Source organism: Sceloporus occidentalis, unplaced genomic scaffold (genome assembly GCF_023333645.1).
Source record: "Sceloporus occidentalis isolate IW3139 unplaced genomic scaffold, rSceOcc1.0.p SCAF_151, whole genome shotgun sequence".
NCBI lineage: Eukaryota > Metazoa > Chordata > Lepidosauria > Squamata > Phrynosomatidae > Sceloporus > Sceloporus occidentalis.
The window spans coordinates 2023096-2043151 of record NW_028317131.1 but is presented as its reverse complement, the minus strand read 5'-3'; the positions used below and the strand labels follow the sequence as shown (position 1 = coordinate 2043151).

Here is a 20056-nt window from a genome sequence, read left to right as displayed (position 1 = left end):
TTGACCCTCTACAATCTGGTTTCCGTCCACAGCATTCCGAGACCCCCCTTAACGACCTAAAATTACTAACGACCTCCTCCTGGTTCAAATTCTACCTTTCTGACCCTACTTTTAGTGTCTCCTTCAAAAGAACTTGTTTCTCTCCCCTATCACTGTTGATGTTCCCCAGGGCTCAATTCTTGGGCCTCTACTCTTCTCCATCTACACCTCTTCACTTGGACAACTCATATCTTCCTTTGATTTTCTGTAATATTTTTGGTATTCCCTACAGCCTTGTCTGTCAGGGAAACAGAAGTTCTGAATGTTTGAGTGATTCTTGTCTCTTTTCCTTTTTATTCTCCTCTCTCTCCTCCAACACAATTTCCCTTCTCTCTTCCAAACTCACCTTTTTCTCAACACTGTATTATACACCTTTTTACAACCCCAATGTCACGCGCGCCGCCGCGGCTCGTACCTTTGGTGCTCGCGTCGGCTCGTCTGTCCCCGGCACCTTTGTCATAGCCCCCGACGCTGTGCGCACACGTCTGTGTCGCGGCTCCGCCTCCGCCGCGATCCAATGTCGGCCGAGGACGTGAAGGCACGTCCCCTACGTGTACCGCGGTTATGACGTGCCGACGGACCGCGTCGACGTCACGCGACGTACGCAACGCACGCCACGCACGCAACGCCACGGCCTGTATGTGAGTACCGTCTCCTATTTAAGCCCCATTTGAATCCCCAGTCTTTACCCGTTCAAAGTGTTATGCTTTTTGGGTGTGCTGTTTCCTGCCATTTCTCTATTGCCTTGTGTACCGACCTTTGCCTGTTATTTGACCACGATTCTTCGCTGCCTGCCTACGACCCTGGACCTGTTTAATCGATTTTGCTTCTGATCTGCCTGCCTTGACCTCGGATACATTTGACCTCGCTGCCTGCCATTGCCCTTGACCGCGGACTGTTTACTGGACTTCTCTACAGTGCATATCTGCATAGCTGGATCCTCATTCGCACCCTAAAAATAACTCTCTCCTAAAAATGTTTTCCCTCGCTGGAATTTTGTACATTTTCTCCACCAAATGTGTTCCTTAAGCTCTCCGATGTTATTCTTCTCTTACTCTGGCCGACTGCGTCACTCCAGCTGTAGATTGGGTGATGTAGATGGCAGCCATTGGCTGAATATGCCCGACCACTCGCTACATGAGCATAAAACCGTAGCGCACCTCTGCCCATATCCAGATTCAGCCACACTTACATCGCCAAACCACGTCTATTGGCATATAGACATTAAAATACCTAAGGTGTAGTAAGTACAATGTATATACCCAAATATTATAGCTTCCACATAATAGAGAGTATGGTCTCCTGCCCTAGTTTAAAATAGAACCTTTGAAAGTTGCTTATTCCTCTCTTGTGTGTGTGTAATTGCCAATTGATTGGAATGACTTGCTGCTGAATAGTATTTCCCTTCTAGTCATTCCCATATAATAACAGCAAGGTCTTTCCTAATTACGTTCTCTGCAGAGCGATGGACAGACCTCTTGTCCAACAGATATTCAGAAATCAATACAAAGATTGATTACCTGCAGTCTCTTTGTAAATCATCTCCTTACTTGAATACCCTGTTAGGAGAAGCCTATTAAATCTTAAACTACTCACACTGAAAACCTTGTGAACCAGCGTGTCTTAACATAATGCTTCCACTTTATAAGGCCATATTTTTTACCGTCCCAGTATTATTTGCAAGAGGTCCTGCTGACACCACTTTCTTTGCTAATAACATGTCTGCTTAGGAGTGCTGAATTATGCAGATGTCAGAAAATGAATTTAGCCGTTAGTTATTGCCTTGAATTTCACACTTTGAGTGTCATTGTAGAAAATCAATTTAGAGTTTATGAACCTACTTGTGTTCACCAGAGAAATGTATGGCTTTTCCCCACTAATTGAAAATACTGCACGTTAATGGGATTTCTACTAGAATGATTATTAGTTGTTGTTTTTTTAAATTATCTCTCTCTTCATGCTTTTATTAAAGAAATAATGTACACCCTCTTTGAATTCTGTGGTTTTACATATCAGGGCATAATAACAATCATCTGTACCTTAGAAGGTCTAAAAAGTAGGTAAATACATCCTCAGATGAAGAACAACATATGACATATTACACAGTGTCATGATTTATTCAACAAAAATAAAGCCAACATGGAGAAGCCATGTGTGAAAAACGAAGTACACCTCTACTGCTTACATAGGAATTAAAATACTATGTAGCAGACAGACGCTGCTAATCAAATGCCCTTGATTAATTGATCATTAAAAAGGGTGACCAGCTCTACACCACAAACACCTTATACCAACTGTCAAACACAGTGGTGAAGGAGTGATGATTTGTGTTTTACAGCCACAGGACTTGGGAACTTTACAGTCATTGAGTCGACCATGAACTCCTCTGTATACCAAAGTATTCTAGAATCAAATGTGAGGCCATCTGTCTGACAGCTAAAGCTTGGCCGAAATTGGGTCTTGCAATAGGACAATGATCCCAAACGCACCAGAAAATCTACAACTGAATGGCTGAAAAAGAAAAGGTGTTGAAATGGCCCAGTCAACGTCCAGACCCCAACCCAACTGAAATGCTTGCTGTGGCAGGACCTATGCATGAACACATGACCTCAAACCTCAATGAACCTCAATGAAGCAACATTGTAAAGAGAGACTGATACAGGAAACAATTACTTCAAGTCATTGCTGCTAAAGATGGTTCTGTTTTTTTCACACATGGCTTCTCCATTTTGGCCTTATTTTTGTTGACAGTGTAATATGTCATGTGTTGCTGTTCATCTGAGGTTGTATTTACCTAATTTTTGTACCTGCTAATGAACAGATGATTGTTATTTTGCCCTGATATGTAAAACCATATAATTCAAAGAGGGTGTACTTTCTATACAGTGCCCTCCACAAAGGTATATATGGGCAAAGAAGGCTGTGAAAAATAATATTTTTTCTTTAGCCTTTTTGATCTTTGATCTTATTAACCTTATGTACTATGTAACTATGTAACTGCCTCTTACTTATGAACTGATTTGAAGCAAGGCCGTAGAAAGAGTGAGGAGAGAGAGACACTCGCCTCGGGCGCAGCTGCAAGGCGGCGCACAGCCCCCCCATTAGCAGCTGCAGCCTCCAGGACTGGTTGGGGAGATCTCTCTAACCAGCTCAGCAGGGCTCCGTGATGAATCACATTGCGCCAGCAATGTGATTCACCACGAAGCCCCCTAAAAAATAGTAGTGTATCTATAGGGGAAGGGACCACCACCCCTGGACTGGTCTTCAGGGGACTGCCGAGGCAGCTGCATGATTGTGATCTCCCCAACCAACCCTGCTCATCGGGCGTCTCCGTGGACAGTGCGCACCCAGTGTAAATAAAATAACCTTTGTAAAAATAATAGCTGGGGGGGGCAATTTTTTTATTCTTGCCTTGGGTGCAAAATGAGCTAGCTACAGCTCTGACTTGAAGTATTATAATATGAGAAGAATGCTGTGTTTAGTATTCTAACAACCACAAAACAGGTAAATAAAAGAATATATTACCTTGTAAATACCCTACAAAGCTGCTGAACCACTTATAAAATTGCCAACGTGACATATAGTGCTCTACTGACTCATGCACATTTTCCTTAAGCTGACAGTTCCACTTAGGCTATTCGGTTGTAGAATTTAATTTGTCTTTGGAAATGTTTCAAAAATGGAAATAACCAGTTTATAAGCAGTGCTCAACTCTCTTACAGCATATTACAGTGGAGCTGAATGCTCACATTATATTCTACATAAGCAGATGAAAGACACCTTTTTTAATCTATAGAGAAATTATCCCTAAGGTATTATATAAGTAAATTAAACAGCCTCCTAAGGGCCAAAAGAGCATTTATGAGGTCAGGCACTGATGTTGGACGAGATGCCTGGCTCACAATCTCCATTCCAGTTCATCCCAAAGTAGTTCGATGGGGTTGAGGTCAGGGCTCAAGTTCTTCCACATCAAACTCATCCCATGTCCTTATGGACCCTGCTTTGTGTGCTGGGGCAGTCATACTGGAATAGAAAAGGGTCTTCCCCAAACGGTTCCCACAAACTCAGAAGCAGAGCATTGTCCAAAATGTGTTGGTACTAAGAGGCCCAAACCCTGAAAAACAGCCCCGAGACCAATATCCTTCTTCCATCAACATTTACAGCAGGCGCTATGAATTCATGTAGGTAATGTTCTCCCGGCATCCATCAAACAAGATTCATCCCTCAGACTTCCAGATCAATATGTATATATATAGTTTGGTGGTGCTCGTCAAAACAAATTAGTTGCAAAATAAATTGAAATTATAGAGGTGCAAAAGGTATAGGGGATATCTCAAAGTTCCAATATAGATACACAGGACATGTAAAGACTATGCACACTCAAAGATTTAATTAGATATAGTCTAATTTTGGTCATATAGTGTACCTTTTATTGGACCAACATAGAAAAAGAAGACTGGAGTTTAGGGACCCTAGAGATGTCTTCTCAGAAAGAAATCCATAGGAAGTTTGGTCTCTTGCTTTCTATTGATTTTGCTTTGATTTTATCGCATAACATCACAGTCTCTTTTTATACATGGTATTCTTTTTAAGACTACCCACTCCTTAGTTTGCTATTCCATCTGAAGAGGAGAACTCTGAGGTCCCAAAGGCCTGCATATCCTTAAAACAAAATGTAAACTTCTTTAAGGCTATATCATTGATTTCAATGAGAGCTCAGCTCCTATTGAGTAGAACGGGAGTGCTGCTGAGCTTCCGCATGACGTATACATACAAATACTCCGTGCTTTTAGAAGAGTCAGCCGGGGAAGGAATAAAATTAAAGCAATTGTAAAGATCGTGTCCTTTTTTTCTATCATTTTATTTGTCTTCAAAAAGCCCTACTTTGCATTTTATATTTTAAACATACAGATTTTTCAAGTCATCACCACATTCTAGAACAATATCGATGGTCTTCTTAGTAGATGTATGATGTACGTACTACCGGTATATAGAGAACTGACTTATTATTTAGGCTACTTCTCAAAAATATGTATCTTCTAATAAAAACTACAATCCCTTGAATATTTTTCTGATTATACGCCTTCTGATTCCTGGGGGCAGAATAAATTTATGGGTATTGGCCAGGCTGACAGCCGACGGGTTTCTAAAGCCTGTTTATCTACAGATACAGACCCTGTTTGGTGAAGATGTTGGCGTATATTTGATGACTACTTTTTGGTGACTATTCAATTGTCTAACGATATCACGTTTGTTTTTGTACAATAGACAATGTAGTTCTAAAACATTTTGAAAAATATGTAATTCATTTGGTATTTCATCCTGTGCAATTTATGGACATTCTGCACAGAGCTAGTAAGACAATGACGGCGACAAGCACCTTATCACCCGCGCCATATGCACAGAGCTATTATTTTGATAAGGATGCACTAGACAAAATAATAACGGCTAGATGAAATTCGCAAATAGATTGAGGCTGAACAGACCCTCTATGGGACATTAGAACCGAGGCTTTCAAGATGAATTATCTCAAAGAGAATGATGTTGTAACGTGTCTAGGCTATCAAACTGTGGTCATTTCTAAACGAAAAAACTTTTTTTCATTGGATGGAAGTGATTTTATTTTATTATTTTAGTGGCAACCCTTTTGTGGATTATATTCTGGTAAAAACACATGTATCTGGTTTTTACACGTCCAAAATAAGGATTTTCACCTCTTACCTCTTCCCTGTTCATTGGTTGTCTGGGTTGTAAGCACACCTGGGAGCTATTGAGCTTCGGCTACCCGCAGCCGGTGGGACACGGCCAGGACTACCCGCTGACATCAGTGGGCAGTTCTGCAGACGTGAGTAGTCATCCCCGCTGAGGTCGCGGGACACAACACAATTTAAGTTGTAAATGGTTGGGGAGTGGTGTGTGTCAGGACCCTGCTCCCGCGAACAGGAGAATTTGGTTGTTGACCCGGACAACCGGAGGAGCGGCGCTTCTCCCGGAGTCTTCCGGCAAAACCCGGAGAGTTCCCAGGTATGGTCGTAGGAAACCAATATTTTATGGAGCACTGAACAGGTCCTCTACCAACAGGAGAAGAGATGCTGCCAATCCGTTTTAATGAATTATTGTCGTGGTATGGATATTTTTGAACCAGAGGCATTCTTCCCACCACTGGCTTGATCTCCAAAGATACTGGAAGATCCACATAACTCATCGGACTGTTAAAATGCCTAAATACTGCGTCACACTTGGCTTACAACTGCTTGGTACATGATGTAGAATCTATTTATTAGGATATATGTAGAATATAAATTTATTAGGATAAGGCCAGCAGTACATTTAGTTATGTCTTCCCCCAGCTGCCTACCCCGCGGCCGACTTCATATCCCGATGCTCCATGTTTTAATGCAGCCTTGGCACCTTTTTAATTTCAAATTCAAAAGAGCTCGGCATCATTCTTGACTACTGCGGACACTCTGTTCTCTGGGACCATTATAGCATTTTTCTATATATTTTTTTCTTTAAATTAATAAAAAAAATGCATTTCATGAAGACCTGTCATCACACAACACTTAAAATGAATACAAGCCTCGATTTGTCAAATAATGACAGAAGTTTGCTCCCCCCCCCCCTCCGGGAGATGCTGTCGCCTATTGATAAATCCCAGCTTTCGCATTTTAACCTGCCAAAAACAATGAAATGCGGTTTCATGAGACGAGAGCGCGCCGTCTCTTTCCTATTAATGGTGTTTGAGTCAAAATACTGAAAATGATAAGTGCTTCAGAATGACAAGCAGCACTCCCACACAAACACACGGTGCGGACAGTCATTAATATTCTCCTGCGCGAATGAGGAGACTCGGTGGATTATTTCATGCCACGAGAAGTTATCATCTATAATTACTGAGGCATAGAATTAAACTTGCTTAGTGTTTACAGACACTTCATTTGGAGAGTCAGGAAACTGTCACTTTCGCAATGAAAAACAAAAGTGGGTTTCCTCTACATTAAAAGCGCCGGACGCGGTCCTTAGGGAGGGTAGAATCCTTTTTGAGTTTTTAACCCCTTAAGGACAATGAAAACAATGCATTTTGAGCCTGTACATGTACAGGCTTTGTCATTAAGGGGTTAAATTTCACTAATTGACATATAATCAAACAAACAACACTAGGCTGGATTCACTAAGTGGCGAGACTTTATGTTAACCACAATTCTCATCATTAAAGTGAACTGATCACTTTTTTCCCAAATCCTAAATGTGTACATTGTATACACTAAGTAAACGGTGCTTGCATATAAAACAAATGTCTTTTGCTGAGGCTGGGGAGAAAAAGGAGAAGAAAGGAAGACAAGAAAGAAAGGAGAGTAGAGAAAAAAAAGAGAGAATAGAAAAGGGAGAAATGAAAGAACATAGACTTAAAAGTAGGCGGACAATGCAATAAAGCATCTCAAAAAGCAAGTAGGGTGCTGGGGTGTATGGTCGGTGGCATTAATAGCAGGAGGAGGTTCTGCCACCTTACAGACCTCATCTAGAGTATTGCGTACAGTTCTGGAAACCCCATCTCTAGAAGGATATTGATACAGAGTTCAGAGGAGGGTGACCAAAATGCCGAGTGGTTTGCAGGACAGCAATTATCAGGAAAGGTTAAAAGATCTTAATATGTACGGCTTGGAGGAAAGAAGAGAGAGGAGGGATGCAATTGAAACAAACATTTAACAAAGTACATGAAAGAAACGTATTAAAAATGAGGAACAATGTTAGAACAAGAGGTCATGGTCTAAAACTTAGAGGTAATGGAGGTAATGGAAGTAAGTTCTAATTTACTCAGAGGGTAGTAGATAAATAGAACAGTCCCCCAGCAGTAGCATTAGTGGAGGCTAATACAGGCTAATACAGTGAGGGAATTTAAACATGCATGCAGGGCCGGCCCTACAATGGAGCCGACTGGGGCAATTGCCCCAGGCGGCACTTCAGAAGGGGCGGCACTTTTTTTTTTGTTTTTTTTGAAGCGGAGGAGAGAGAGAGGGGCACCGAGTGGTTTTCGCTTACCCGCTCGGCGCCCCTCTCTCTCTCCTCTGCGGCGAGTTTCCCTGTTCGGTCTCTGTGCCGGCTTGTAATGCAGAGCGCCGGAAGTGACGTGAATTTCCGGCGCTCAGCATTACAAGCCGGCACCGTGGCAGCACAGGGAGACTCGCCGCAGGTAAGTACCGGTGGTGGTGGGGGGTAGATAATGCCGCCCCCCCCCCGGCGTCGGCGGGGGGCGGCATTTTAAACCTCGCCCCAGGCGGCGTTAAGTCTTCGGCCGGCCCTGCATGCATGGGATAGACATAAAGCTTTCCTCACTATAGGACCTGACCAAAGACTGATATTGGTTTAAACCAATAGAAAAGAGAGAAATGAGAGGAGAGAGAAATGAAATGAGAGATAGATGAGAGGGAAGAAAGAGAAGAAAGAAGAGAGAGAGCAAAAAAAAAGACGTAGAAGAAAAAAGAGGGAGAGAAGAAAAAAGATAGAAAGTAGGGAAGAAGAGCAAAGAAGGAGATGTGAGAATGTTAAGGAATGTGGAATAACACAGCCGCTGACCCAATGTTCCCCGAGACATAAAGAGGTATGTCTGAGATCCAGGACTACCTATTTATCCCAGAAGATGAAACCTGGACTGGGGCAACCCTACTACCAAATGATTAAACATTGATAGAAAAACAAAACCCCAAATTACAGGCATTTTTAATAAATTAGTTTAAATTATGCGAAAAGCCGTAGTGGTTTTTGTTAAACTAGCAGTATGAGTCTTGAGCAAATCTTCACATCAGAACTTTGCTTTTTGAATTCTTAAATCCAAGCCTGTTTAATAGGTTTAATACAGTTACGTTTGCCTATTCATGATGGGAGTCGCAATCCACGAGCCTAAGTGACAATATTCTACAACCCTAATCATTTTAAATTGCTCCAAACGCTGTTTTTAGCGACTTCTGTCAGTGGATGTAAATCAAATTATTGAAAGAAATTATTTGCATATATCAAACTTTATTTTAGTTACAACTAACCCTTTTTTTAAGCAATTTAGTTAATGGACATTAGGAAGATTTGACACAATTTAATAGTTGATCCAAATCAGATTAATGATCAAAGCAAATGCTTAATGACCAAATCAAATGATTTGAACATACGAAAAAACACAACTATAAGCATTTTAGTATTCGTCTCCCGAGCAGGACCAAATCGGCGCTTTTATATTGTTAACGATAATGGACCCCTCGCTATTTCTCATTTACTACCTACTGAGCCAAAGTTGCATTGTGCTTATGCAAAAGTTTGCCGGTAACGCCAAGATCAGATATTTAGTCTTTTATCCGCCTAATAACCGCCGCTTTTTTATTTTTATTTTATTTCTCTATCTCCCTGTTGCTTTTAATACGATAGCAATTAAGCTTCACTGTGAACAATGGGGGGATTGCAAACGAGCGTCCCAATCCGCCAGCCCGGTGAAAATGGATCCAGCGGAGCGGAGTAACACAGAAATAACCTCATTATAGTTTACACTCTTTAAACGCCAGGCAGATGTTCTCAGACGTTGAACGCAATGCTCCGGAAAAAAAATCTTTTTTTTCAAATTTCTGCTTTGAAAAGTAATAGAACTGTGGCAAACTCTGCATAATTATAATCCGTTACAATTAATTACTATTGGATCCTGAAATCACCGGCCTTCTAAACCGGCCACAGCCAATGGTTAAAAGCTGGACTGGATTAATCGAGGGGGCACGTAAAGCAATTGCTCTGGGGCCCCAGGGTGGTAAAGGAGCCCTGAGCCCCCATTGTGTTGTAGACTTGAGTTGTAGTAGGCTGAGGGAGCTGTGAGTTCTGGATTAATGTGAGGGACGGTGAGACCCCAATCAGAGAGGAGCCTAGTGCAAAGCCGGCTCCTCTACCCCAGTGTCCAGCTGTACCCAGACAGTGTGGGAGGGCTTTAGGTCACAGAGTGTGCTCTGATTGGTCGTTCAATCATTGCATTGCTGTAATCATCATTAACCCCCTGAGTGCCAACAGAGTCGGCACCCTCCACCACTAACAATTAACCTTTGTGTGAATAGAAAGGGATAGTAGACATCACCAATGGCCAAAATAAGGAAAGGTTGCTACTGTCGTGATTTTATTTTACCTGGGAGGTAAAGTGTTTATGGGCCAATGGCAACGAACAGGGGATGAGAATGTTTATTATTAACCCTTCAGATTCTGAATGTGATGTGCATTGCATTGGAAAGCTTAAACATTTCATTCTTCTGTTTACTTATAGGGTTAATTCTGAATGAAAACATAACTAGCTATGACATCAGCACTTAATGCAGGCGGACAGTAGGAGCGTCATTCACCGGGGATTTGAATGCAACATCTTAATGTGTGTTATTCCCACATACTAAGTATCCCGGCTTGTGATTCACTAAAATGTATCTGTTAAAAGAAACTCAAGACGAGAAAAATGTTTCTTTGAAGACTGGCACTCGGTTCAGCTATTCCATGCTTCCCTTTATGCTTTTTTGCGTTTAGATTATACACGGTGTTTATTCCGTTAACAGACAATTTACGGGAGAAGACAGAAGGCTAAAAATGGTTACTTGGCTGTTTTGAAAGGTGTGTTATTTAATTATATAATCAGCTAGCAATAGATCACACTCCCTAAAGCAAATGTGTCCCTCTTTGGCCCTTTGTTGGTAGGTAAAAGTTAATTTTGTAATATAAAAAATATGTATTTTCAATGCTTGGCTTAAAAAAAAAATTTACAAAAAAAATATCTTCTGGTTATCCGTAAATTACTTATTTAGTTGAAAGAACCTACCTTCCTGTGACATCCAAACTAATAAATAAATCAATAATTTAATCCATCAATCAAATAATTTATTTAAACAAAAAAAAGCTCAGTCGTCTGAACATCTGATCAGTTTTTAAAATCTAAGTCAGAATGACAAACATGCTGAAAAAACATTATTTTAGACAAGAAAAAAAAATACAATCCATAAAATAATATTTTAAACCAGCAAGTTTCGGTTATACATAAAGCTTTTCATCACATTATCATGCAATTACAAGGCTATTAAAAACATAGAGTATTGTAGCATTCACGACTGGGCAACAGATGAAAGTCTTGTCTGTGCATGCTAGGAAAGGGGGGTCCTCGGAAAGTTTTAAAAGAAATATAAATTAATAAATAAAAAAACAACGTAAATAAAAAAAAAAAAGGGAAAAAATATTAAATTTAAATGTCTTAGCGACCATTCCTGGGAACTTACTCAGAGTCTTTGCTCCATAACCGTCGTCACCTAATCCCGAGATGTCCTGCCCCGCCGTACCCAGAGAGTGAGCAATGAAAGAGGAAGACAGCCGCAGAAGAGGAAGGAAGAAGTCAGTGGAATTGAAATGGATACTACTATGACAGACCACGATGAGTACAGATCTGGATCCTGCCTTTATTTTGAAGTGTTTTTTGAAGTCTTTGTTTAGCGCGTATAAATTTAGGTTTAGTTCTCCATTGGCATCTTTCCTAATGTACAGCGCTATGGAATTTGATGGCGCTATATAAAACAATAAATAACATTAATATTGACACGCAAGTTACGAGGTTCCATCTGGTTCCGGACTGTAGCACAGAGAACATCCATATGAACAACGTCTTACTTAAAAGCAAAATCTTTAGGTGGCACTCATTTTTTTATCTGTCGGGAAGATTATCTGGTAGTGAAAAGTACTGAGACTCATTCCCTGAACTTGGTAGATACTCGTAAGGGAGTTAACTGCACAGAAGAGTTCTCATTAGGTTGTTTTTATTATATATTATATATTTTGCGGGGATACAGATAAATTGTTTGTATTTTACGGAACACAATAAAAACTTAGGTAACGGCCTCAGCATGAGGCATGAAATTTCTCAAATGTCCTGCTGTGAATATTATAAACTGTCCATTTAAGCAAAACAGACAGCAAGCAATAAAAAATTTAAAATCGAATCAGGATCTACAGAGTCATATTAGAAACTGAATCTCAACATGTAAATCATTGCTAAGGAATTGGTGCCAAAGAATGCAAGGAATATTTTAGTAATTGAATGTGGAACAACTATGCTGAAATATTACCATCAAATTCTACCGACTGTTGGACCTATTCTGTACTCACAGCTAACCCACAGCTTCTCCATTTTGGCTTTATTTTCATTGAATAAATCATGACACTGTGTAATATGTGTTGTTCATCTGAGGTTGTATTTACCTAATTTTTAGACCTGCTAAAAAAATCAATAATGTGTCATGGATTTTCTCTTTAAGAAACACTTTTTTTGTCTTCACAAACACTATTAGCACTTGACTAGAAGGTAGATAATGGCTGGGAAAAAAAATAATTACTGATGCCAGCTACAGTAGGTAACCAGATGTTTCATTTCATGTTGCCTTGAGTAAAATCATTATGCTCCACTACCTTGTCTGCCGATAACCTTATCTATGTCTTTTTTTTTTCCGGAACAGAACAATTATTTGCTCATCCGACCTCGGCCACTGTCTTTGAGATTAAATTTAAATTTGCTAAAGATTACTTTACAGTGCATAAAAGTCAACGGATCCAGATAACACTCATTCACCGGTCACAGTAGCAATGCCTAACCTTCCTACGAGAACCGTATGCCTAGATGTTGTGAAGGGGGAGGGGAGGGAACGTGTCATGCGTGTCACCCACTTTGTGCCACACGTGACATCATCTGTAAGAGATTACTTACTTTCCGGGTCACTTGTTTCCTGATCACTCTGCTCCTTGTTCTTGTAGAATGGGAACTTTCGTGAAAAGATGAGGTTCTTTTTACGCTTGTCATTGAATGACTGTGAAGGAGAAAGGGCATGGGGCAAAAAACAGGGACGTCTAATTGTTGTCACACTCATGCTGACAAAACTAGTTCGTAAACGTGGGCAAAACTACAGTGACAGAAGTGTCATACACGATTCACAGGAAAGCTAAATCTATTTTTTTTTTTTTTCCAAAAATGTTGGTTTACCCACAAATTTGTCTCAAATGTGTTTGTTCTCCTGTCTAAATAATTTATTCAATTTCTTCCCGTTCAAGAAAAGAAAGATGGGGTTGACAATAAGCCTGTTTCGTACTAGTTTAAGGAATTGACACTAAAATTCATAGTCTTCACGCCAACCTGGTATTATATTTTCTCCTGACACGGCCCTCTAGACATACAGTTTTTAGGAACTTTTATTTTATATGTACTATTTTAGGTTTCCACTTAGAACACTACTGGAAAAATATAGCATTTTCATCTGAAATGTTTTAGCTAATGTGCCAGTTGTAAAAAAAAATGCTGCTCAGAGATAGGGGGTTTTGATTCATCCTGGTGCAAAATTTTAAAAGTCTACAGGAATATTTTTTTGGCTGCTAGGGTGATAAGATAAATATTTCTACCAACATGAGCCCTTTATAAAAGAAATAATTTATTTTCTGGGTTACAATTTATTTAGAAGCGCATGGAATATATATATATATATATATATATATATATATATATATATATATATATATATATATTAAAATAGAAAAAAGAAAGATAGAATAGAATAGAAAAAGCTAGAATAGAAAACAGCAAATTTGACAATTTTGCAGATGAAAACTTAAAAATATGCTTTTTTTTTGGTCCCTTGCAATACTAAAGATTAGTACTAGATTTATATTGCCTTTTTTGATTTCCAGAACTCCTATATGACATATTACGCACACATATTGAATGTAATTTATGTGAACTTTTCTATCAGTCGAATAATTTTTATTATTTAAGGAAAAAGAGCTTCAAGAAGTCCTACTGGATTCCACCATCGCCAAAAAAAAAAAAATGTACACTTCTCCGTCACTGAAGTTTCATACCACTTTTACATTTGAAGCATTTTTGAATTTTAGAGCTATAACAAATAAAAAAACAAAACAAATAAAAAACATAAAATAACATGAAATTAATTCACATCTATAAATATCTATTAACTCTTCCACCCCTGAGATGTAATAGGTCTTAGTAAGGCGGACCGACAAGGTGAATGACTAATTTTAATACTTAAAAAAAAAAACAGCTTTTAGTGCGTTAATATCATTAACACCAGGGGTGAAAGAGTTCAATAAACCAGATGTTAAATAAATACATAAATCATGCTAAAAGAAAAGAAAATTAAACAAAAGTCATGCTTATGTATAACGTGAAAAGAAAAAACATGTTTGCCAGGATATGACTTATGAATATGATGTAAATAAATCTCTGATAATGTATAGGTCTTGGCATGCAAAAGGCATATAACGTAAAGGCGTTTTATAACGGAACCTGGGATGCTTAGCGCATGAACCGAGTGTATGGTTTCTAATACAGGGGATGGAATGTCTCGATAATTTCCTGCTATGGAGATGTTATCTGTTAATGGTGTCTTGGGGGTTTAATGTAATAATAATTACAACACATAAAAAATGCAGAATAGTATGCCATTAAAATAGTGTAAGGTCCCTTTAAATTATTAATGTCAAACTGGTAGGTGAAAAAAGGCACTGTGTATAAATGCAATACAATCGTATATTACACTGAAAGATCCAAAACGTATATATATATATACACAATGTATAGTTAAGGTGACCATATCTCATAATTAATTATAAATCCCAGTGGAAAATATATGATAGGGCGGTATTAAAATCATACCTGCCCCGGAGGATACAGCGGTTATACGTTCATTAATTAATTATACCGTTTGGTCACCTTATCTATAGTAGCTATTATATTATTCTCAGAAAACCAAAAAACACTTTTTTTCTTTACTTACCAAACAATATTTTAGAAACATACCTTTTCAATTAAAATGCATATTTTGGTACTCCCATCATTATATAATTATTTTTTAATAAATATTATATATATATATATATATAATATTTATTAATCATATATATATATATATATATATATATACAGGAAGTTTTGTATAACATTATATTATAGAAGAACTTGGCATAGAGAGAAAAAAATACTTTATGGGAACTTGGCAGGTCACGCTACCCAGAGCCCCTCCCGGTTTGGGGGAGTGGCTTTACAAGGGGCTGGGTTAGTGTGGGAGGGGAATAGGGTGTGGGTAGGAGTGGCTAAACACCACTACTGTGGCATGGAGAAAGAGCAGAGTGACCCGGAGACTCTGGAAGCAATGCTTCACCCGGAGTTCCCAGGTATAGTAAATTGTATTGTAATATAATTGTTATTAATTAGTACTTCTGATTATTGGTACATATTCAATGCAGACTCCATATTTTCTGCCACATTTTTAGTGTCAATTTTACTTGCATTAAAATATCAACAAACATATGCTATTTATGTCATTGAGCTAAAAAGAAATTCTACATGAACTGAAAATAAGTTCCCAAGTTGATTACTTGATAACTAGAGAAGTCAACGGTTTGTTTTGTAACAGACATTTAGAAAGGGCGTGTAGATAATAAAAAATATAGAACATAAAAATCGCTGCTAAACATATGTTTAAGTATAATGAATATCTAGCATGTTTTCCAAATATTGCAGAAAAAAATACAGTTTCTTGCTTCATTATATTAATAATCTCTTAAAGGAACAGTAAGAAAAATATTTTTTACCCCAGCCCTACGTGTAGATAAACAGGCCGTACTTTAACTAGAAATGATAAATGTGTACGGGGTCTCCTTTACAATATACAATACTTCTGGGGAGGACTGAGAAGAGATCTACAGTGAAACAGGTTCATTAACCCATTCCTAGCGAAGGACGGGCTAAAGACCAGAAAGGATAGGGTAGGGGGGAAGAATGGCATTGGGTGGGGAATAAATATAATCAGGAGACCATCTGGGGGCTATAAAGATAGAAAGCCCCCTTTTAGCATTTTGCATGCCACACTGCCTATAACTTAAACATATGCCGGGGCAGCTAACAGGTGGGACAGAAGCCCAGTTCTTGAGACTGTTGGCAGCTATGAAGGTCCAGCAGCCAACTCCCATGCACAGAGCTGAGGCAAACGTGACATAATAACCAGGCTCCATTACTAAGGATCCTCAACCCATGTGAATGTAGAGGATGCCGGAGAGCTTAATGATTACCTTCTGCGTTACAGTGCAGTAGCTCCCTTTGAAATTCATTTATGCAATGGCATAATTCTGAGATAAAATGTAACCGCCGGCTCTTCCGCAGACGCGTCATAATAAATTCTATTAAAATTATACATGTTTCATAAAACAGACTCGATCTCCGTCTGACACAACGCATATCGCACGCCGTAGAAAAACTAGAGATTCTATTTTTAATGTTTGCCCTCACCCAGAAGTTATTGATTGGATGGAAAGAAAATACATCCTGCCAATAACCGAATGTGCAGTTAAGAGGCGCCCGTCGAGTAAGCCAAATTCATCCATAAACTAATTAATTACAGTATGTTTATACAGCACTGAATAACTCAATAGAGTCTAGAAAACCCAACAGCAGATTATTTGTTAGAGTCAATTAGTTTCTATTTCTGCCTCCTTCTGTGATAAAGTCTTTAGTTAAAGGCAATAGCTTTATCAGGCAGACATAATTAAAAATGTAAAATAACGTAAACTGTCAGGATCTCCAAGGTCTACTTCTTGATGAAAGGGACTTCCTCAGAAGAAGAGACCACTGAGATCCCGAAAGCTTATGTGACTTACATCTTTTACTATGTTGGCCCAATAGAAGGTACCATCTTTGACTAAAGCCACCATCTTCTCTTGGACCAACGTACATACATGGAAGGACATGGAAATTTTAGATCAGTAGTCTTCTGGATTGGATAAAAACCAACGTAATACCTTTGTTTAAAAAAGGATCATAAACTCAATCTGGAAATTACAGACTGGTAAATTTAACATCAATTGTGGGAAAAATGTGGGAAAGTATTAGTGATGGACAATGTCTATTTGGATTTTACAGAAGTATTTGTTGCAGTTCCTATGCAAATGTAATATTTTAAATAAGGGGGCAAGGCGTTGAAAACTTTTGTATTTGAACAGAAAAATTGAAAGACAAGAAATGGAGGGACTCCTCTAATTGTGTTACTGTTAATTGGGTTACCTCTGGGTACAATTCTCGGTCTATGTCTCTTTAATCAACACATAAAGGACTTAAAAGTAGATAGCGGAATCATATGATGATCTGATCAGAATGTTCGGTGGTTGAGAATGATTTTTACAAAATGGCGGCACCGGGCAGAAAAATGGCAGATGCGATTCAACACTGATCAATGTAAAAGGATGCACTTGGGAAGTAAAAGCATGAATGCTCTCTATGAGCTAAAAGAGGTTAGACTAGGGGAATCACTGTTGGAGCAATACTAAAGTCTATACTTAATTGTGGCATGTAAACTCAAGTAGTGGCTGCAAAAACAAACATAAGAAGAGTAATAATGCAACAAAAGTTCTGGTTAGACCTCACTGAGCGTATGCAGTACAGTTTTGGTCTCCGATCCACAAGAAAGCGAATTGGAAAGATTCTAAAAGCGAGACTGAATTAATTAAATAAATGGAAAAATGCATTATGATGAGTACTTGGCCAAACTGGGTTTAAAGTTATACACCCAGATCAGTACAAGGCCTTTCGGGGTAATTATTCATCCCATGGACTGAGCAGATTCCATCGCTTAAGATTGGATTTTCTCTCTTAAACAGTGGAAGGCATTCTTTACAGTGAGGGCTGTAAAACTGGAATGCGTTGTCTGGGATGAGTGATGAGTGCAGATAATGCGGTATTCATTGACACAGTGTTTTGGATTAATATGGGTTGATCCATGGAGAGATCTGATGTTTTCCTGTTTTTTTGACCTCCTTAACCTTATAACTATGAATGAAAAAATGATAACTTTCATTTGAAAAGAAATGGCTTTAGCAACCGGTCTATTGTGTTTAAAAATTAAATCCAAAACAGTCCTTCGGAAATATTCTAAATAATATGTAATTTTTCATGATTACTGTTTCGAAGTTGCTCAAGTTCTCTAAATGAGCCTGATCTAGTCTAAACAAGTGTTTGCCTAGCCTTGAATTTTTTAATCTAACTCTTGCTCCAAATACCAGATTTTAGTTAAAGTCTGGCAAGAGCTTCTAGTGTCTTCGGGTCATCTCTTCAATAATAAAATCAGATGCAGCACAGCTTTCATCTTCCATCCTTGTTTCAATATTAATTTGTTGCCCCATTAGTTTGGCATTCTGAATAAGATTAAAAACTTGTACGTTCCAAGACATAAGAAGTCAGATCTCTAGGTTTTCAGTTGTCACTCATTTTTCGATAAAGAATAGGTTTTCCTTAATACATGTGACTCTCTGGTGGGCTCCAGGAAAATACTCTGAAGTTCTTCAACTACAAACGTGGTCATGCTCTCCCCAAAAAGGAACTGGATGGGTCAACCCAATGTGAAGTTCTCAACCCTGATTCCGAATACTTATTCCGTCGGCGATCTTCTTCCTGATTCCTTGTGTGGCTAATAAATAGAATCATTTTTTTAGAATCCTTGGAGGTTTTTGCAATTGTTACAAATAAAGGGCTTACAAGATGGGCTAAATGTTTGATATCTGCCATCAAATTCTAGGTTCCTCGGTTGTATTCCGATCTTATTATTAGTGGAGTCTGCACATTCAGAAGTCGGATACGTTTATGGCCAATTTTGGAAGTTTAGCTTTAACGTATTTTATATGAAGTGCTTTGAATTGCAATATCTTTAAGGTGTCTTTATGAATCTTGATAATTTACCAGACCTCTACTTCATCTATTCGCACTAAAGCACTAAAGCTTTAGGGACATATTTCCTCCGCATTTATTGCCTTTTGTTAAAGTATCACTGAAGAAAGTCTCCTAAAGACCTTTGAGGGTTTCCAAAGCTCCGCGCTGCAGTAACATCTTCGAGGAACGTGCTTATCGATCAATTAAAAAATACGGCCGTCTGCAACACATCTACAGTAAATTAACCGTGAGTGACATTAGAAGAAAAAAGAGAATGAGCTGGGACTAGCCGAAGCTGTTTATTTGCTGGTAATTTTGCAAGAACAAAAGATGAGAACATCCATTAAAGGGACTCAACCAAGATGTTACATAGTAACGAGGCTAAAAAGCCGGCGTTAGAAGTAAAGAATGGGACCTATGCCTTGTGCAACGCAACATATATATATATATATATATATATATATATATATATAGATATAGATATAGATATAAGGGGTAGTAGAAGTATTATTAAACACTTAACAATTATCACCTTTGCCTCTATATCCACTTTATACATGGATCCCTTGAAAGTAATTGCCCGCTGTACAGGACAGCCTTTAGACAAAACTTGGGAAGAGGTACAATAGCCAGATCACCGCTCATGGACAGCTGTTTCGTCCTTCATGTAATGGTATTTCTTAGCTACCCCAAGCCTCAACTATTAAGCCAGTATCCCAACCTCATGCTGACGAGTCCCATGAAGGACGAAACAGCTGTCCATGAGTGGTGATCTGGCTATTGCACCCCTTACCCAGGTTTTTTCTAAAGGCTGTCCTGTACAGCGGGCAATTACTTTCAAGGGATCCGTGTATAAAGTGGATATAGAGGCAAAGGTGATAATTGTTAACCTTATTTGCATGTGCCTACCCAGAATCCCTTGTGGTTGTGGCAGCACCATGAGATTTCTGAGGGAAAAACAAGCCTTCCGGCTTCTCTGGTGTCTGTAGATGGGTGTTTAATAATACTTCTACTACCCCTTAAATTTAAATGGAAGGGTTTCCATCACCATTTACACACCATAACTTATGTAATGCGATATCTGTTTTCCTCGTCCTCCGCCGCAACGGGGGCCCAGAGCCCAATTTCCTAGCCAAGCTTCATACTTTATGTAGCCCAGGCTAGTAAACTGTAACAGGACCTTATGAAGTCACGTATGTAAGTACGACGGTCAATTGTTTTACAGGGCAATAGGATCATGGTGCAGAAGAGGTATTTACCCTAAATGCA

The 20056-nt window shown here is 38.9% G+C and overlaps 1 protein-coding gene across 7 annotated transcripts in view; it reads right to left on the bottom strand.

Annotated features, from left to right (window-relative positions):
- Positions 1 to 20056, bottom strand: part of LOC149280628 (disks large homolog 2-like) — a 522250-nt gene that overhangs the window by 10130 nt on the left and 492064 nt on the right. For 5 of the 7 annotated variants that reach the window (XM_089500312.1, XM_089500313.1, XM_089500314.1 and 2 more), the window contains one exon: positions 11316 to 11361. In XM_089500312.1, the coding sequence (XP_089356438.1) occupies positions 11316 to 11361 (46 nt within the window). Of the gene's footprint in view, positions 1 to 4152; positions 4184 to 11315; positions 11362 to 12790; positions 12891 to 20056 lie in introns of all 7 variants that reach the window. The other 2 variants (XM_089500310.1, XM_089500316.1) reach the window with 2 other exon arrangements.